The 19,797-nt window shown below is 36.9% G+C and overlaps 2 protein-coding genes across 2 annotated transcripts; one reads left to right on the top strand and one right to left on the bottom strand.

Annotated features, from left to right (window-relative positions):
• Positions 1-10,025: 10,025 nt before the first annotated feature.
• Positions 10,026-10,151, bottom strand: LOC123037404. Its single transcript, XM_044457789.1, has one exon. The coding sequence runs from the start codon at positions 10,149-10,151 to the stop codon at positions 10,026-10,028; it is 126 nt and encodes a 41-aa protein (XP_044313724.1).
• A 5,297-nt stretch (positions 10,152-15,448) lies between these two features.
• LOC108040373 (CTD nuclear envelope phosphatase 1 homolog) lies at positions 15,449-16,491 on the top strand. Its single transcript, XM_017117828.2, has 2 exons — positions 15,449-15,607; positions 15,662-16,491. The coding sequence occupies exons 1-2, from the start codon at positions 15,576-15,578 to the stop codon at positions 16,419-16,421; spliced, it is 792 nt and encodes a 263-aa protein (XP_016973317.2). The 5' UTR covers positions 15,449-15,575; the 3' UTR covers positions 16,422-16,491.
• Positions 16,492-19,797: the final 3,306 nt, after the last annotated feature.

Here is a 19,797-nt window from a genome sequence, read left to right as displayed (position 1 = left end):
ATCTCAGAGATGCATTCGCAATGGCCAAAAGAGATGGTCATTGAGGTAGGTTTTCTTGAGCGCAGACTCCGCCAGGTGTGGTGTACTCATTGGCTGGGTGATTTGGTGATTTGATGATTTGGTGGTGCCAACTGGTTCCACTTTGTCTGAGATTCAACTTCTCCAGATTGGAGTACGGACATTTACGGGCCATTCAAGAGCCTGCATCTCTTCATCGGGAAGTTCATGGCTAGACAAATAGGCGAATACTGATTAGCCAGTTCTATCTGCCTACTGAATGACGCACGCATTTACCAGTTCTGAATGGAACTCTCCACTTATTACCCCTTTCAATACTCTTTCGAAGAGTATTTCTGTTGAATAGAAATATATATTTTTTAAAGGGGAGGTTTTTCAGCAAATCGTTACTGATGATAAAAATAACTGTCCTTGAATATAGACTGGATTATGACCCATTTTCAAGTTACCTAATCCTAAGTTGACAACCCAAAACTAGACTTCGTCGTATCCTAATTGATGTTGATCATTTAATACTCTCCTTAACATATATCTTGGTAAAAAAACATTTTTAAAGCATTAATTTAGAGCCATGATAACAAAAAAAATGGTTTTCATTAAGAAGTTATTTAGCAAACTGTTTCGGAAATTGTCTAAAGGTTTTGTTTTTTATTTATAATTAAATACAGACTAAGCTGATAAGGTTCCGGAAGTCCACTAACCTATCTGTTTATTTAGTGACCTGACAATTTCCTAAAAAAAAGTGTTTCCAAAAATTAAAACTATAAAAACATATATAAAGCCTGTTCTCAAGATGGTTTGATTTTAATGGATGTCAAATATCACAAAATCAATGGATTTTGATTGCAGATTTTTATGTGATAAAATTAAGTGTATTCTAAGTCTCGATATGGCCACCTTAGCTGTCCTTCCTTTCTCGTTTTTAATTAACATAATTAAAATAAAATAAAGGCAAGCAATGGCCACAACCACAAATGTATAACATTAAATTAGCATGAGAACAACTTTTAGTTTTATTCGCCTCTCTTTTTTCGGTAATTTTGTGCCTTTTGGGAATCTTCTGTGTGAGCGTTTCTGTTTAATTTGGAATTTTTGTGGTTTTGTTATTGGTATGCTGCTAACTCCGCGTCAAGTTCATCAAACACGTCTGATTAGGAGCCCGCCCGCTCGAGGAGGTAACTGGTTAGGTTACCAGCCCCTCGGTTTTAAGACTCTTGGGGGTTTTCGGCCGAGTCAGAGAGTCGGCTGGTCATTTGAATGCCAAAGGCATCGCACGCTGCTCTTTTCACATTTGCCGTTGGTCTTTTTGGCTTTAAAAAGCAATTTATGATGAGCGCGAACAACGAATTTATGACCGGCGGTGGATCCGATCCACAACCGACACGGAATCGGACACCGACCCACCGGCCGTTTGATGCCAAACTCTGTGGGCTTAAATGTCAAACTAATTTAGGCAAGACACTCCATTAAAACTGGATTAATTAAAGGCGCAACGGCAGCCGCTGCCAAAATGAAGCTATTGATTGTGATCAGCTTGTGAATATATCTCCCAGATCCACACAATGCGAAGGCTTTCAAGGGGTAAAATCAGTGACTGGATGACTGATTGATTAGCTAATTAAATGACTTATTGAGCACCCACTTGATGGACTATCAGGTAGATATCTTAGCTGATGTGACAGGATGGGAAGGTCTGAGATTTTTATAGTAGTTCAAGGACTAAAGAGTTGACTGATATTCAAATCTCAACTTAGCTTAGGTTTATTTCGAGTAAAAATTAAATAACTACTTAAAGTTCTTTAGTATACTATAAAATTACATTTCAGTTGAAATTTGTTTGATTTTTCTACTTAATCGCCATCTGAAAACTACTATATGATTATTAAAACAAATATTACATATTAGATAGAAATTAAATTGTTGTAGAAACAGCAAAGTCAATCAGCAAATAAAAAGGTAAAAGGGCTCATAAATATTTTGTTAAGAAGCTCATTTAAAAGTCCATTACTTACCGATTGGTTTCATCCGCTTAATTGTGAATCACACATTAAGAACTTCTTAAGTGGCCTTACTTTGTGCGGCATTAAAAAATATAGCTAACAAAAAAGTATCTTATTAACAGGCTTATTCTGCCGGAACAAAGAATGACTGTGTGGGTCGTTAGACTAACTAACTGAGTGACCGAATACCTAAGATATCGAATGATATACTAGGTGATTGATTAGCTTATTGGCGCCCAGCGTTTGTCATTCGATTGGCGTCAGTTGGCTACTAAGTTTTCTCGACTGGCTGGTAATTAGCAGACTTTGCTTATATAATTATTTCAAATATTTTAATTAACAAGTGCCAGCTAGCCAGGGCGTATGCGCAATATCGTATCTCTTACCGGCTGCACTTAGTCAATTAAAGGCGAGTACTCCACAAGTTGGCACATTTCCAATATACGATCGGCAGTAAAACCCGAAAAGGAAAGGAAAGGTGTTGACCTTGTCAGCACAGGCCAACACGCACCGCGACCAAAAGCCAAGAGACACATATCTGGTTTGCCTTCTCCCCGAGAAAACAAAAGATAATGCTAAAATGCCTGCAAACCCTTCAGAAGATCAGAAGCCGGTCTTAAAGCTCAAAAAGTGAAAGTTAAACCATACTTAAGTCGTCCCTAAATCATTTCAAGTTCAAGGTTGCTTTTGGTCACTGGTATTTGAACATTTTCACATTCCAAATGGATAAAATCCACAGATATAGCCCATATAAATATATATATTTGCGCTAATTTCTTGACATTTACCGCTTTCATTCAGGGGTATTTTGTTGTTGCCACACTTGATCACCGAAATTATGTCCATAATTACGCTGATGTTAATCGATTTTTAAGTTGTATACCCCAACACAGTTTGCTATCTTTTGTGGAGCGGATTATACAACAAATATTTAACACCTTGCAGACAATGGAAGTTGGGTTTTTAACGCCGTTGGATTACTGGCTGACTCGCATTTGAATTGCTTTTCAAATCCACTCAGTAAATTAAATCGTGTAGATTCCATTCGACGGGTAATAACCCGTCCAATGTTGAAAGTCAATAAAATATCAAGTTTTTAAAATATTTTGTATACATATATGTTTCTTATTCACCTTTATTTTTGTTGCCAAGCTACCAAAAAGTTTGCATTTAAGGCACTCGCTCTAACTGCATGTTATTATCTAGAGCATGAAATCCAACTGACCGCCTCACTGGAAATCGGCTCAACTGGACTGAACTAAACTGAACAAGTGGATGGTGGCCAAGAGATTGTTAGCACAACAGAATCTACTGGATAAAAATGAAATCAAGACGGATTTTGAGTGCTCTAGGATCTGTTGAAGCGGAATATCTTATTTTTACTTAGACGTGCTAAACATTTTAATAAAGTAGTTCGGATTAATCTGATCTGTTTGTAAAATAAAAAATATATATATAAAATAATATAATATATATATACATCTAAAAAACATTTACATTTGTTTCTTAAATTATCAATTTATAATATTTCCTATTCCTAAGAAGTGTATTAAGCGAATAATAAATAAAACTGTGTACAAATGTGACATATTGTTCTCAGCTCGATGCTATAATTATTATTACCAATCTCTTTCGTGACAACATTTTTAAGTGAATAAAAAATCATTGAATTTAATCATGAACGCTCATTTACCGCCATTCCACCCACAATCCTAAGCTAAGCTCCTTTCCTTTCTCCGTTACCCACCCAAATAATTCTGCCACACTTGCCCAATCAGGCTCGTTTCCGCAACTACTCTGCCTGCAGAGTATTACAATTTGCCTAAGCAGCATCTAACCACAAAACAACAACACGCTGCTGCTGCCAATGAAGTCAATTACCCAATTCCCCCATTTTCTCGGGTACCTTGGCTGATGGCAAACAATTGCCGCTCAAAGCTGAAGTTGAATTGGCGCTGACTGTTGACTGCAACTGAGTCCGCCTTCTTGGCTACTGCGCGCCACTCAAATTCCAATTCAGACTAATTTTCCTGGGCTCGAGAAGAGCACACACACTCGTGTGTGCATTGGCCGGGTAAACAGAGTGGCGAATTTGGCCATTTTAAAGCGAAAATCGTGAAAAATGTTCCACTTCAGCAGGTGCCAGCTATTTTCAAGGAAATTTATTTATGCTTACATTACGGTTTAGATTACGAAATTCTACTTGGCCAAACTAATTTTACTTTTCTTCTATTTTAAATAATATGTAATTACAATGCATATATACAATATTAAATATATATTTACATTAAACAAATGTGTAAATTAATTTTTAAATTTAAAAACAAATCCAAATTTAAATCATTTTAATATCCTTTTTTGGCTTCCTACAAGGTATTTATTGAAATTTTTAAAGGATAAACGAAACTGGAATCATTAAATGATACAAAAATATGTAATGTAATTTATTTAAAAATGCAAGTTTTATATTTTGTACAAATTTATCTTTGAGAATACAAATAAGCACGGTAAAACCTAAATTTGATTAGTTCATTGCCATTAAAGGAAAAAAAATAACATTTAGTCCGTTAAAAAACCGTAACTTTTCATTGTAGTTTTAAAAGTAAATATGCAAATTGTTCAACCACATTTTGGTTAACAATAGTGGCCATCACTAGCGGTGGCTCACGTGCAGACAGGCTCCCAGGGGAAGGGGGAATGAAGGGTGAGCGATTGGGGCGACAGTCGTCGGGCGGTCGCGTTCATTTCTTAAGTCATTCGTTTTGCCTGACACTAAACTGTTGCACTAAAGTGTTGAGTTTGTTTGGTTGCTTTGCGGGCTGCTTTGGCTTGTTTGTTGTTGTTTGGAGCTTGTCGATTTTACAGCCAAGTTTGTTTTGGGCTTTGTATATGTTTCTTATTTTTATTTTTGTTTTTTTTTTGCTTGTTGTTTTTCTACATTTACCATGTAGTTGGGTCAGGTTGCAGATTCGAAAGTGGGTCAATTTATTACTGCAATGAATTGGTAACGCTGTTTATACTATTTGTTGCTGCTGGCAGGGTTTTTGCTTAAATTTAATTAACTGCAATCATTTGTTTAGCTGTCTGCTGGCCACAATGGGCGTGCCACTCAATTAACTCCGACAAATTTGTACACATTCCGTGGAAGAAGCTGGCGAGGATGGGGGAAGGTCATCCCTCGGCCGATGGACCAGGAATAGCCGTCAGCTGGATGTGGGTTAAATGTTAACCCATGTACTCGGGCTAGACACCCGGGTCCATGAGATGATGAGCCTCACATTGCACATTGCATAAGCCGCGTGGGGAGCTGCCGGCAGCAGCTGGAAAATGGTAGGATCACACTTAAAAATATTTTTGGTTTTCATTAAGCAATATATAAAAGTTTATCTAACTTAATTGTAAAAATATTATTTTAGTTTTATATTGCTTAATTTAAAATTAAGAAAACCATTTAAGTCTAATATACTTGAAACTTTACACATTTAAAAAAGACAGTTTGGTTGTATCAAAACGCTTTCTTAAATTTTAAAATTAATTGAAATAATATCTTTAAATTTAAAAACCTCATTTACTTTACTTATAAAATCGCATCAATAGGTAGTCGTATCGCTAACACCATTTTTTTGTTCACGGACTTAAATATGGCAAATGATTCAAGAAGTATTTAGTTTTAGGGCTCCTTTTATGAACAGTCAAAGTTTATTCACTAATTAGACCCCAGTATCATCTTCTTTTTAAATCAAAACCATATTTTTGTTCGGTGCATAGACAAATAGCCAAATTGTGGAGTGCCGGCCATAAATACGGCTCGGCAGAGTGCTCAAGTGCCATGTACAAGCCATTAGGGAAGACATGAACGATGCTGGCGCAGCAATCTGTTTTCCTTTGGTTAATGTCTTCGATTTCAACTCGGATTTTATGTGTGAGAAATCCACCGAAATGGTAGACTGTCTGTCTCAAACGCATTTTCGGTCATTCCGAGCGTGTTTTATGTGCAGCCTGTCCAGATAAACCAAGGCAACAGAAGCCACTGTGGGAGTTATCTCAAGATTCAAGTTGTCGAACGATCCATCTTACCATTGACTTACCATTTAACTTGGCCAAAAAGAAGAGCCATCTGAAGAAACCAAATAAAAGAATTGGGGGAGAAGTGGCCAGTGTAAAAAGCTTTAAAGCTTTTGTTAAGATCTAAAGAACAACAGAGAAATCTACCTGAAAAAGTCGCTTAAAATTTGTTTTTTTTTTTAATTTTTTTAAGAGCTTTGAAGGGCATTTTTTAACATTTAAAAACCAAATTTATTTCCTAAAATAAATAAATCCGGTTGACTTAAATAACGTTAATTTTCATTTAAAATGAAACCAATGTGAAATTAGATTCTTAACAATATAAAAAAAGCTTGTACATAGACTGTAAACACTTTTTAATTTAATCTACATCGACATAAAAATGTAGATAAAAAAAAATTTAACCTTACATCTCACTTTACTTGTAAAACTTGCTTAAAAAGCTTTTCAAAGCAGTGCAACCGTTATAAACTTGTTTAAAATTAAACAAAATAATCCAACAATTTCTTGAACTCATGCTCTTATCTAGAATATATATATTTCGGGTCGAAAAACTTCTCAGGGGTTGTTTGAATATGATAACTTTATCATCAGTTTTTGGTGTTGGTCTTGGAAATTGTTACTTAAAACTTGGGTGATTGTTAGTATTTATCAAATTTTGTACAAGTTCTTCAAATTCCGGAAACTTTCTGCGTAACGGATACTTCCGGCTTCCAGCTCTTAGAATTTTAATGACGACGAATTTAACTTTTCCCGTTAATCATGCATCAGAAATTTATAGCTTAAAGATTAGACAAGTTATTAAAATCTCCCTAGGGGAGATTAGAATTTTCATTGTGGCATATTTAACTTTTCCCAACCAATAAATGTCTGAAAATTACCAGGATTCAAGAATAATTATATTTAGTTAAAGTTTCTCAGGTTCTTGAAAAAATGAACATTTTTCCAGCTTGCACCACCTAGAATTTTCAAGACGACGCATTTGACATTGTATTGGAAAATTACCAGCTGTTTTGGCTAGTGGCGCCTTCGGGTGCGATAATCAACTGAAATCCAAACCGCTTTGTGTGGCCCAGCAAAACCCGAGAATATAATAAAATCAACAAAGCCAAAGTCGCCAACTCGACTCGCGATAATCGCTCAATGAGTCCCCATGAAAACGCACACTCATCAAAAATCAAAGAAACGCCTTTTTATTCAAATATACATTTTTTTTTAAATTTATAACTAATAAATAAGGCAGGCGAAAATTGCCAAACCAGATGAGAAATCCAACATTGAACCAGCTAGATAGAAGGAGAAAGGTGGAAATTATTATTGATTGGGGATGCTAGGGAACTTGCTTATCAAGCGGTCGTCTTCCCCTCCTATTTCTAAACCGTAATCGAGTCCGTTTTTGCTGATTTTTCGCCTTTGTACACCTAACCTCTTATAGGCTATGTCTGATCGGTTTTCGAATGCACAGACAAAGCCTAGTAGAGGCTAGATTTATAAGGAAATTATTGGATTAGAACGGAAGGGTGGGGCTCTTTGGTAAGAGCCAGTTTTCATATACTTTTTATTGCTTCCGAATTTCCTATAATAAAACCAAAGTAGTTGCGCCGCTTTCTTTGCATTGCTTGGAATCTGGATTTTTCGTTTGCCGTCTTAATTTATTAACTTGTTGCCGCCGTTTCGCATTTCGTGTTTTGCGTACAGTTCATGTCTGATCTGTGTGGCTCGATTTCGTATTTTTTCATTAATATAAAACTGCCACGTCTCTTTCACTCGCGACTTTCACTTTTGGGGCTCGTCAAGAGCCAAATTAATTGCAATCCAGTCGAAAATTTATCAGCGGGCGAATCGTCGAGCGCCCAAATGGAACGAGCGCCGCCTCGCAACTGATTGCGAGCGGTGTATATTTATAGCTCGTAGAGCTCCATTTTTTCAGAGAGCACGCCCTCGGGCAACAACAACATGAATGTTTATGCATTTAAAGTTCAAGTTCAAAGCGGCGAGAATGCGAATTAGAATTGTTCGCTCTCCAACTGGGAGCGAAGACCGAAGAACGAAGAGCGAAGTGAGTGGCCAAGTGCACGTACACCTCAAATAGAAGAGATCGCTATCTACACATGGAAAAACAAGGGGGTGGTTAATTCTACCATAAAAAAACCATAGTTATAATTAGGACTGCTTTCTCATCTCCCTGTTAAGGTAAAAGTAGGTTTTACGATTTCAATTACTATAAAGACAAGAAAACGCCCAGAAACTTTTTTAGAACCGGGTACGCTATAAAATAAATCCTTTTATAGAATATATGCAAAGTTCGAAGTCTGTTAATGTAATACAAATAAAGAACGTAAATATACTTTTCAGTTTAAGTCTAGTCAAAATTTTTCCTTATATAAATGTTGACTACTTTCAGAATAATATTTAGCAAAGCCCCAATAACTCTGTTATCTCAGAAGGTAAATAAGCTTTTTATCTTTTAGTACGAAATGGGTTGATATTTAAAAAAAACTAAAAGCTAAACTCATAAATGTCAAAAAATGTTTTAGATGGGTTAGCCAAAATCATCAATGTTCACTTTGAATATAAAAACGTCGAAAGATACAATTACTTTTATGAGGTTTTGATTAAATTGTTTTTCGGTGTAGTGCTTTCTATTTTGGACCGGCCTTTTGCTCTCTATCTTTCGATTCTCACTCTCCCAATCTCTGAATAGAAAAAAACTAGCGCTAGTTTCTCTTCTCTTTTTGTTGTGTTTGTAGTTTTGGGGGGCAAAAAGTAATCCATGTCAGTAGAACACTTTCGATTTTCTTTTTTTTTCGCTTTTTGCGAGCGCGTCGCGTTCTTGTTTAATTCTTTGTGTGTTTTCTCCGCTAATTGTTTGATACTATTTTTGATCATTTTGATGTGGAATTTATTTGTGTTTAATTGCCCAACTTTCACTTTGTAGTCAGAATTTGATTGTGAATTTCACTAGAACTTTGGGTTTTAAGTTTTTTTGAATGGGAGTTCCTGGAGTTTCTGTGTGGCTACCACCGATCTCGACACTTGCACAGTTTTGGTTTTAATAAACCCGAGTACGAAGTGATTTTATGCTTTTATACTCTTGGCAGCGACGTCGGCAGCGCAGTCGGCGTCAATGGCGGCCATTGCGTGCGGTTGCTGGTGTGCGTGCGCATATATATATCTGTGTATATATGTGCGATCGCTTCATTTTATTATTTTGTTTGACTTTTTTATATGCGAGAAAAGTACGAAAAGTAAAGCGAACGGAACGAACGGCGGCGGAATGAACATTTTGCATCGCCCGATCGCCGTTTATATATTCGCCTGATCCGGCGCTCTGCCGACGTCGCACCAACACACTCTTGAGTTCTCGAATATGAGTTACTTTGAGTTTTGTAGCATCGTTCTGTTTCTGTATCTTCGCCTCTTTTTGGGCACCACTTATATGCACTCGTTGTTTTCTTTTTGGCGACCCACTCACACACACACGCGAGCTTTGGAGCTCTTCCTGCAGCCTGCACCGCCCACTCCCCCCAGGAACACACATTCGCCGATCCCCTCCTTTCACAACGACGGTGACGATCATAGCACTATAACTTCATTCCATAGTTCCTTTCACTTACTTTTTAAAATACATATTTTTCGAAATTAATTTCCCTTGTCTAATTCATTTCACTTATTGGGATGTGAACTCTTTAGGCCATACTAGGACTAACATTTTATCCAACTTCCTAAACTCTAATCCAACTTCTTCAAATTACTTAAATAACTTTTAATACTAAATACTTTATTTAAAAAACTTTTCTGGCCGGTTTAGGATAATAATAATATTATTGCATAGATTTCTAAATTTCTTTCTTTTCAATGAAGTATTTTCATATATTTTCCTTACTCTAGAATAGTATTAGTAAGTATAGTTCAGTACTTAGGGAAGTCGAAGCTTTACTTTTAATCAATAAGCACTGCTAGAATTTTGACCACAACTGTAAGCCCCCAGACGCGTCGCTGCCACTGTCTCTTTCTCTTCAGGCCGACTTTTTGCCGTTGGGTGTTGTCTGCCTTGTTGTTTCGCATATTTTTCGGTTTGCAGTTTTTGCCTGGCTACTTTCCTCTCTCCGAGGGCGCAAATTAAGTCCGAGTCATTAAACCGGTCAACTAAAACAACGTGGCATCCAAAACTTGAGATCAGTTCGCAAAGGAGTAAACAACAACAGGAACATCTTGATCACTTGTGGTCACTTAAACGTTTTGTGCAGGGGTCCGAAGTTATTGACCGACTTTAGTGTAATCCGAGCACCACTGACATTCAATGCTCTCCAAGGAAATATGGCACCATCTGATAAATGCACCAGATGAGCGGAAAACATAACTGTTCACACTTGAGGGGAGGGGTTTTTATAATAATATAGGTATTCCGAAAATCCTATTAGGGTATAACTAAAAAAAATGCATTTGACTTAAGTAAAAGGAATCATAAAATTGAATTTTGAATACGAATTCCACTTCGCATCAGAAGTAATAATCTGCTGCAGTTTCCAGAAAGTATTTGTCATCCTACTTTGTCACCTTATTTTATTTTCTTGTTGGAAAATACATAATGAATACCTTTAATACTACAAGTAAATTATGTCACAAGGCATAAAGTTAATGTTTGCCGAAAATTCCAAGATTGCACAGCTGCAATTAATCAGTTGATTGATTCTATATATACACCAATGGAATTATGACTTGGCTGCCACTCTGCCTACTTAAATGCAAGCATTGTTAAGTCCCGAAAAAGAAAGAATTGATAAATTAACTTGAACTCTCCACACACGCGCAGCCGTTAATTATACGCCATGTATATCAGTCGACGTTCCTGTTTTTTGCGCCTTTTGTTGATTGTCGAGTGCTTTTCGTGTCGTATATTTGTTATATTCTTATTCTGGCGAATGCAATGAACCCGGCTTGTTTATTTAAAAATAAAAATACAATTTGCGAAAAATAAAGAACGCAGAACAGAAATCGAATCAACAAACAAAAGGAATTCTTTGTTTATGGCATTGCCAACCTGTGCTCTTAGGCAGGGGCGGATAAAAAAAAAAACATTTTTCGGAAGGGGTTTTGACAAACTAAAAAATCTTAAAGTTTTTAACTTAAGACCATATTCTTCATAAATCGGACTGTGTAGAGCTCTGATCTTAATAAAAACTTATAAGAAGAGATAAAACTAATTATCACTATTCAGTGATGCAATGTAATCCCTTTTTAATTAGGTCCTTGTTTCAATGACCTTTTTTTTATTAATTGGCATGTTATTTTCTCGATATCATATGTTAAATTGAATTATGTTAAAATGGAAAAGTTGTGACTTAAAACAAAGTTTATTTTATGGTTTAAGGATGTTTTATTATATTTTGTCTGTCTGAAGAATTCGCATATTTCTTATAAGGGACTTTTTCTGAAGTTGAAGAGTTAAAAAACTGTAATTCCCAAAAAAAAGAACTAGATTGCGCCTCTGATCCTGTAAAAGTGCGATTGCTATCTCTCTTGCACACGCCTACTAAGTTGCTCTGCAATTGGGGGAAAATTGCAATTTCGGGTTGTTTTGGCTTTCGGATGGCGATTGTAGAGAGTCGAGTTCATTGGCATCGTGTAGATTTTATTTATCAGTTGAAATATTTTGCTAACAAATTGCAGTCAATGACATTAACCGCACAAAAAGACGCACACGCATGAAGGGCGGATGTGGCAGTAGCTCGGTCTCTTTTATTTTGTTTATAATGGGGGGGCGGGGGGTTCTAAAGGAGAGTAAAGGAGGAGCAAGTGGGACGGCGAACAGGTCACGCAAGCGTACAACAGTTTATTCATCTCGCATCTCGCCAAAATGCGCAGCAGCGGAATCGACAAAGTTTCCGAAGACCCATCGATAAAGTGGAGATAGAAGACTGTCTTCTGCACACTTGTGCAAAGCTTCAGGAACAAGAACAAGAAGAAAATATCAAAAACAACGGCACGCAAAAAAATAAATGATGGGGATTATCTGAATTTATTCAAATTAAATCAAAAGTTTATTTTATGCCTTTCAAATTGACACTTTCAGCACCATTAACTTCTTTTTTAATTATGCAGTTTAATTTAATTTATCATTAAAATAAATTCGTAAGGCATTTTAAGTATCAAAATGATGCAAAAACTTAATTAATTCTTTGTCGACAGTTAATAATCAATTCCAGGGTAAAAGACTTTAAAATAAACTAATAGACTAATAAAAATAGAAGATATTAAGATTTTAAGAAAAAGGATTTGAATAAGTAATAAAGAACTAGAGTTCAAAAAATCTATTTTGGAAAAAAGTACTATTAATCTTATTTCTTTCTGTGCAGCAAGATTTACTTTTTCGGGTTTCTGTTTGTCCAGAAAAAGATGACGGAGGGAGTAGGAACAAGGGGGTCAGAGGGTGCGGGCGGTACTACTGCAAAATTGTTTAATTATAAAATGTAAAAAACGAAGCTAGCAGCCAATGGGAAAGAGAGAGAGAAAGATAGAGGGGGATACCGAGCGAGTGAGGGACGGAGATAAAGTTTTTGTTGAAGGACACACACGGTCTTTAAAAGTGAGTAATGCACTAAGGTTGTTGACTCTGTTTCCATCTCGTTCGCTCTGCTTGTTGCCATCGTCGCCTTCGCCTTGTGTATTTTTTATTTTTTATTATTTTTTTTTTTTTAATACTTATTTTGCACTGTCCACTGAGCTTGTTGTTGCTGTTTCTGTTTGTGCTGCTGCTGCCGATATTGTATTCGTTATTTTTGTATGTGTGAAGAATCTTTTGTTATGGGTTTTTATTTTTTCGGCGTTGCTTGTGTGTGCTGTGCAAAGTCAAAGTGATTAAACTTTATGCGCAATTTATTTTGCATTCACCACAACAACAGCAGCAACCACAAAAACATCGGCTAAGCCGAAAAAAAACAGCCACAGAATTATTGTTTAATGCTAATTTAACACACGTCAAATGTGTTATCCAAAAAGCTGGTTGCCAAAATTGCGTTTACAGGTTCAGGCAATCGCGAATTGAGATAAGCAAGGTGATAACCGTACACCGTAAAAAGCCACGTTTAATTTGCGAATGAAATTTACAAAAAACGTAAAATGTTTGTAATCAGGAAAATGTAATCTGTAATGTATTATCTATTACTTATTAAATAAGAAAATGTAATATTTAAGATATTTAATGGGGAATTCATTTATTGTTGAATTATTCTTATTTTTTGTTTTTGTGTTTCCTCATTGTTTTATCTGTTTTTTTTAATAAGTGCTTCTGTTATTTCTCTTCGTACCAACTGTTGTTCGATTAACTGCAATCTGGAATCAGAAATTACAACAAAGTAGTCACAATTTACTTGCTAAATGACAAAAGACATAGGAATTTGTGCATATTTTCCGGTCTGATTGACTCGGCGACTGTACGAATGTCGCACGACAAGAAATACAGAACATGTGCCTGGATGCGGGTGCTAACTCCCCATCCTTCCTTTTTTCCAACCGACTCAGAAGTTAATTTCACCCTTTTTCAAGAATTGGGGAATTGCAGTTGTGGCAGCAGCACAACATGCGGTTAAATGTTGACACCCAGCAGACGCCACAGTCAACCGCAAAAAACGCAAGCCTCGGGATCTCGAATCCTAACCGCAGGAAAAAACCTAATGAGTGGGATGACCATTCGGGTGGACCTTGTTTGGGGAAGAGTTCTGCTACATTCTATATTTTAAAAGTTTTAATTGCTACAAGAAGTAAGGTCTGGGAAATGATTTTTTATTATTTTCTGTTAATTTCTTTAAATATGTCTGGGGACACACGTCTTTCAATTCTCTATAATAAACATACAAAGTGCATACATTTTTTTGTATTCATTTCAAAAACCCTATGAATATATCCTTGAAATAATAAAAAAAGAGTATTAAATCTCTAGGAAGGTCCCCAGAAAAATACACAAATTTTTTCTTACGATAGCATGTTAATGATGGTGCAAGTTTATAATCCCAAATTTAATAGTTCCAAAAATATGAGAATTAATATATTAAAGAACTGCTGAGTAAATATTATTTTTAAAGAATTTTATCTGTCAAAAAAGAATGTTACCCGCTTGAAAATATTTAATTAATTTTTTTGCCTAACCATTCCATCCCAATCGCGTGCAGGCAACCTCCAGATGCGCACAATATGGTGCTCCTGCTGGATGACGCCGCCGGCTTCATGGCCACAGATGCAGTGGCTGCAGTTTTTGTTATTATTTTTTCAGCTCAGTCTGATTCTGCTGCTTTTTGTGTTGTTAATCGTCTTGACGGCGCAGTCACATTGTGCGTGCTGCTCCCAAGGCCAGTGCAATATTTTACACGAGTGACATCGCCGGCGAACTTCCGTCAGTGTATATACTATATAGTATACATACATATATACACTCTCAGTTCATCGGCGTCCAGTTCCGATCCTCCCACCCTCTTTGTGCGTCATCGCTGGCACTGCATTTCATGGCTGTTTATGCCGCTCCTCCCCCTCCCCCTCCGAAACACAGACACCCCCACACGTACGCACTCCCGATCGTTTAACACCCACTGTAAGTGGAATTGCAAGCCAGACAAGTTCTTCGAATATCCACACAGCCAGAAAATTATATAGTATCGACAATAACTTGATTAATAACATCCATGCAGGAAGAAAATCATATACAGAGCGTCGAAGTTGATTGATGGCGTTTTTGACCCCAGTCGGTGTGGGCTGTTCAACACGACGTATACGCAATATTTTGAAAGCACTGAGATGTTTTGAAAATAATTAGCCAGTGGAATTTTTAGGAACTCCAATTGTATTATAATTTACTTTTAATTCAGTTTAACTAACGATTAACGTAACCAATTGACGACGAATCATAGACTGTTGATTATTGCCATTCAGATTATCGGTATGATCAAATATTTAATGATAAATTATTTAACAGCGGATATGTTCTTTAACATTTCTGTTAAATTTGTATGTGTTATCGAACTTTATTTATCTTAAGTCAATAGACTTATACATTTTCAGTGCTAAGTCAAAAAATAAATGTATTTTTTACTATTTAGACATCATCAAATTTATGACAGTTTATACGCATAAAGATAGTAGGGTTATTGATTGGTTTCTTATTCTTTATGTTATACTAAAAGCTTTCATACCGCTTTCTTTCGATTGAAATACATTAGAAATATGATGTTATTACCATTTATTTTCAGTGCTTAATCAATCAGGTAGCAATCAGATATTCAGTTGTCAAGGCAAGAGGGATTGTTTAAATGTGAGCCTCATTCTACATTTGAATTCCATCGATTTTTTTCAGTTGATCGTTTTATCCTTAAGTGTTTGTTTTGGAAATTTTAATGTTTAATTTTTTTAAATGTTTGGTTCAGTTCCCTTTGTTCTTTTATTCATTTTGTTTTTTTTTTATAACTCAAAGCTGTTGATCAAATTTGAAAAATCTCTGCGATGCTGTTGAAAAGTGACTCCTTTATGATTTAGTAAGTGAACGCCAATTCCTACCATCTTCTATCCCTAATTCAAAACCCATGTAGCCTCTTTGGAGTGGCCACTCTGGGCTTGGTGATGAGCATGATCTGTGCGATGGTTCCACGATTGCGTCTATGTCTGGGGAAGATTTACCAGATCTATGCGGAGTACACACCCGTTATTTATTTAAGTGAGGATCGGCTGACACCCGTTTCCAAGAGCCGGCTGAGTCTGGTGGACAAGAAGACCCTAGTGATAGACATGGATGAAACAATGATCACAACGCTTAGGAAGGGTAAATACCAAAAGAAACCGCCTAGTGTGCCGCACGACTTTGAGTTCTACTTGCCGGAAAGCGATGTCACATTCTATGTTTATAAGCGACCCCATTTGGATTACTTCCTAGACCGCGTGTCCAAGTGGTACGACCTCACCATTTTCACAGCAGGAATTGAGATATACGCATCGCCCATATTGGACTTCTTGGACAGGGGAAAGGGCATCCTGAATAGGCGATTATATCGCCATGACTGCATCGATATTCTTGGACTGAGGGCCAAGTACGTTTCGCTGGCCTCCACAGATTTATCGAATGTCCTACTATTGGATAACTCACGGACGGAATGCAGTTTCAATGCGGGAAACGCTGTACACATCAAATCCTATCGGATCGACAGTCGGGATCAGGCTTTGATCAACTTACTGCCCTTCCTGGATGCCCTGCGCTTCACCAAGGATGTGCGATCGATCCTCCAACGATGCACTCGCTTCGAGTGTCTCACTACACTGCTAGAAAGCGTCACCCAGAAAACTCTCCGCAGTTAATTAATTTTGAATTTTTGTTTCTATTTGTGTTATATTTTAAAGTATTAAATCACTCCCATATCAAATTTAACTTTCATCAAAGAAGATTACATTTTTATTAAAAGATACAAAAAAAGTTTGTTGGTTTCCGTTTTGAGAAATTTTTGTTTGTTTCATTTTAAGAAACTCGAAATTTCTATGCTATGATAACCGGTTTTAAAAAATAAATGCTATCCAAATATTTTAAAATTTTATTAAAGCAAATTTCTTGCAACGCAATTTTATCAGTTTATAATTGTTTTAAAACATGCTTAGCCTAGTAATTTTTTTTTGCAAAAGTATTTCCCCATTTTTTTGGACAGCATCAATCTTTTAGTCAATCTTTAAATTCCACATTAAAAAAATAAGGGTTTTCCCCAAGAATTTCGTTTCAAAAACATTTGATAAAGACAACAGTGATTCATAAATACAATTGGTCCGTATGTTGCGTACATAAAAATTTGCTATTTGCTATATGGGAATTTCAAAATGTAAGAAAGTTATTAAGATATTTACTATGGTTACCTGACAAAAGTTGCTTTAATGATCGGTTTATGAATACTAGTATATGAATATACTCCTCAGCGGTACCATCTTTCACCATCGCTGGCTTAGTCATGCCGGGGCACTCTTAGTCATATCCCAATGTCCCAGCAGTGGAAGGCCAAGTGATTCAGTAAGTAAACGACTTCGGCCAAGGCTGCAGCGATATCTGGCCACAACTCATATTAATCAGAGGCTAGTACAATGTGCTCCACTTTATCGGCAACTGAGTTGCGACAGTGAAAAATGAGCAAATGTCACAAGGATCATAGGGCTTGGCCCGTTCTACCATCTGCATTTCGATCGCAATAAAAATTCAAACTGGTTTTGTTCAAAGAAAGCAAAAATGTTAAGAAAAATATTGTATTTAAGGATTTCGAATACTGAGTATCCATTAGTAGTTTTTAGTGATAATAAGTCTAAATGTATATCTAATCTAATCTATATCGATTTCATTTAAAGTTTAATCCAACTTTTGACCTTGAAATGGAATTGGCCTTAACTAAATATGAATATATGTATCCAAATTAGTATTTATTAAAAGTTAAAAGCTTCGCTCTGCTATGGATTCCATGAGCTGTAAATCTTGCACCATAAAGGGATTTGCACCGGACTCTCCTTGTAAACAATACACCGAGCAGAACCATGAGGGTCGAATACTTTTCGTGCTAATCCCTAGTCCAGCTCAGCCATTTGGGTGCGGCAATTAAGTCACCATCACCACCGGCGAGGAGGATCTTCGAGGAGGGGGGAGGATCACTGTGCCGGTGAAGGGGCTCGCGTTTCCAGCGAAGATCATTATTGTCTCGTCGCGGATGTTGGGATGCTGGAAAGCATCGACGACGACGGCCCAAAAAAATAAGGCAGCCACAACGCGGCGGGGCAAACAAGTTAATGAACCTGCGTCTGGGATCCTTGGGGTTGGGACACCCGAGTGTGTGGGGGGGGCGGAGGGGAGCCCGCAAAACTAGTTTGGCCCTGGCTTTTCAGTTTTTCGGCTTTCGGTCTGTTTTGAGGATCGGCCATGGCCGCGACCGTCGCGCCGCGCCAAAATCTGTGGCATGAATTCTCTGGAAATGATCGAAATTTCATTTCATTGCGGTACGGCCAGCCGAAATTCAGTTCAACAGCATTCCACCGGTCAGCGACTGTCTGGGGCAGGGTTTTTTAAGCAAAAACACTAGCCATTGGCCAGACTTAGAAACGGACATTGATAGGAAATGAGACCCTTGGATTTTATTGCGAAGAGGGACTTGGGCACAGAACTCACCATTCTGCAAGAGCTCCATAATAACAATGAAACGGGCAACAAACCCTATATTCAGCCTATCATGAGTTGGCTAATTACAATTATATTGCAGAAAGTAATACCTTCATTAAGTACTAACATCAGGACTCCAAAACAGGCACAAATGTACAGACGTATAACAATTTTAAATAATAAAAGAAATCAACAACTTATAATAGTTATAATATAGTTTTATATAATATATAATATATATAATAATATAATTTTATATAATATATAGTTTATATTTCTACTTCGAAATCTGGTTTTAGAAGTTAAAGTTATGAAAATAGAGCACCTTAATGCATAACTTTTTGTTTCACACTAGGAAAGGGGACAATCAAATTTTAAAAGGAAGAAAGGCTTATTTTGAACTAAAATTTGTTAAAGCTCTATTAAAAAAAAGATATGATAGCCATAAAATGGGTATAACATAAAATGCAGATTGCAAAGGGTTATTTGCCGTACAGCTCCTGTTTCGCGACTAAGTTCCCCCATTATCCTTGGGCCAGGAGTCAATGCCCTGCGGCGGGCTCGCATTACACAATTGCATCGGCGATCCCGATCGGATGGTGCTCAAGTTACACAGAACTCCAGTGGCCTACTTCCACTCGAGTGACCCGCAATGTCCCCGAACAATGGCCTTTGTGCCTATCCCATGGCGGTCCAGAAAACAGGAGCAGGAGCAGGAACAGGAGCAGGAGCTGCGTACAGCAACCCCATTATCCATTATCCTGATCCTGCCCAGTCAGCCAAAGACAAAGAAACCCATTTTGTCGCATTCAAACAGAAATTAATGTAAAACAAAACCCAATCCAATTCCAATCCCATCCAAGAGCTCACTGAAAAACAGAAGAGGGAGCGCGCCGAGCGAGGGAATATAATTTTATTTTTATAACTGACCTCGAACTTTTGTGCAATGTGATTGAACTGCCTGACGATATCTGTGGGCCCTGCTCTGTCCGGCCCCCGACCCTGTCCCTCACCCTCTTCCTTTCCCTGCACGGAACATGCACTCAAAAAAAAACGTATCAGGTCTTCAATCTTCAAATAAGATATAAGAATTCGAATAGTTTAGTCTATACAAAAAACGCACAGCCAAAAGAATGACTGTTTTGTGCAGCCTAGTCTGTCAATTTCAGGATTTTTCAGGATTTTTTATAAAAGTTAATTCTTTTCAGCTGTGAGGGCCAAATCGATTGAAAATTTTAAGGCGAATTCAAGGAGGTATGGGATCTTAACATTTAACTATTATTTACCAGGGTTTTGAGCTTTTTATGGACATAAAAACTAACGTTATTTAAGGTTTTTTGTTCAAAATTAGCAAATATAAGACGCACGGCCAAGAGAATGACTGTTTTGTGCAGCTTTGGACTAGTTTAAGTCAATTTTGGTTTGATTTGAAAAATTTTATTTTTTCCAAGATCTGACCATTATTTCCAAGGGTTTTCATTAAAAAACTGAAAAATCGAGCTGTTTTTCTTTTTGATTTTGGCCATTAAAACTCATAATTAAAACACATTCTTT

The sequence above is a fragment of the Drosophila rhopaloa genome, unplaced genomic scaffold (assembly GCF_018152115.1).
Source record: "Drosophila rhopaloa isolate 14029-0021.01 unplaced genomic scaffold, ASM1815211v1 contig_163, whole genome shotgun sequence".
In the NCBI taxonomy this organism is placed as follows: Eukaryota; Metazoa; Arthropoda; class Insecta; order Diptera; family Drosophilidae; genus Drosophila; species Drosophila rhopaloa.
Note: the sequence above shows the minus strand (reverse complement) of the source record. Positions and strands in the feature narration are given on the sequence as shown.

What these genes read in the sequence shown, in the direction of transcription:
- LOC123037404 (XM_044457789.1), bottom strand. Translation starts at nt 10,151, where the DNA reads ATGCGAAACAACAAGGCAGACAACACCCAACGGCAAAAAGTCGGCCTG.
- LOC108040373 (XM_017117828.2), top strand. Translation starts at nt 15,576, where the DNA reads ATGCTGTTGAAAAGTGACTCCTTTATGATTTA. An exon ending in AGTGACTCCTTTATGATTTA is followed by an intron (nt 15,608 to 15,661) that starts GTAAGTGAACGC and finishes AAACCCATGTAG; the next exon opens with CCTCTTTGGAGTGGCCACTC.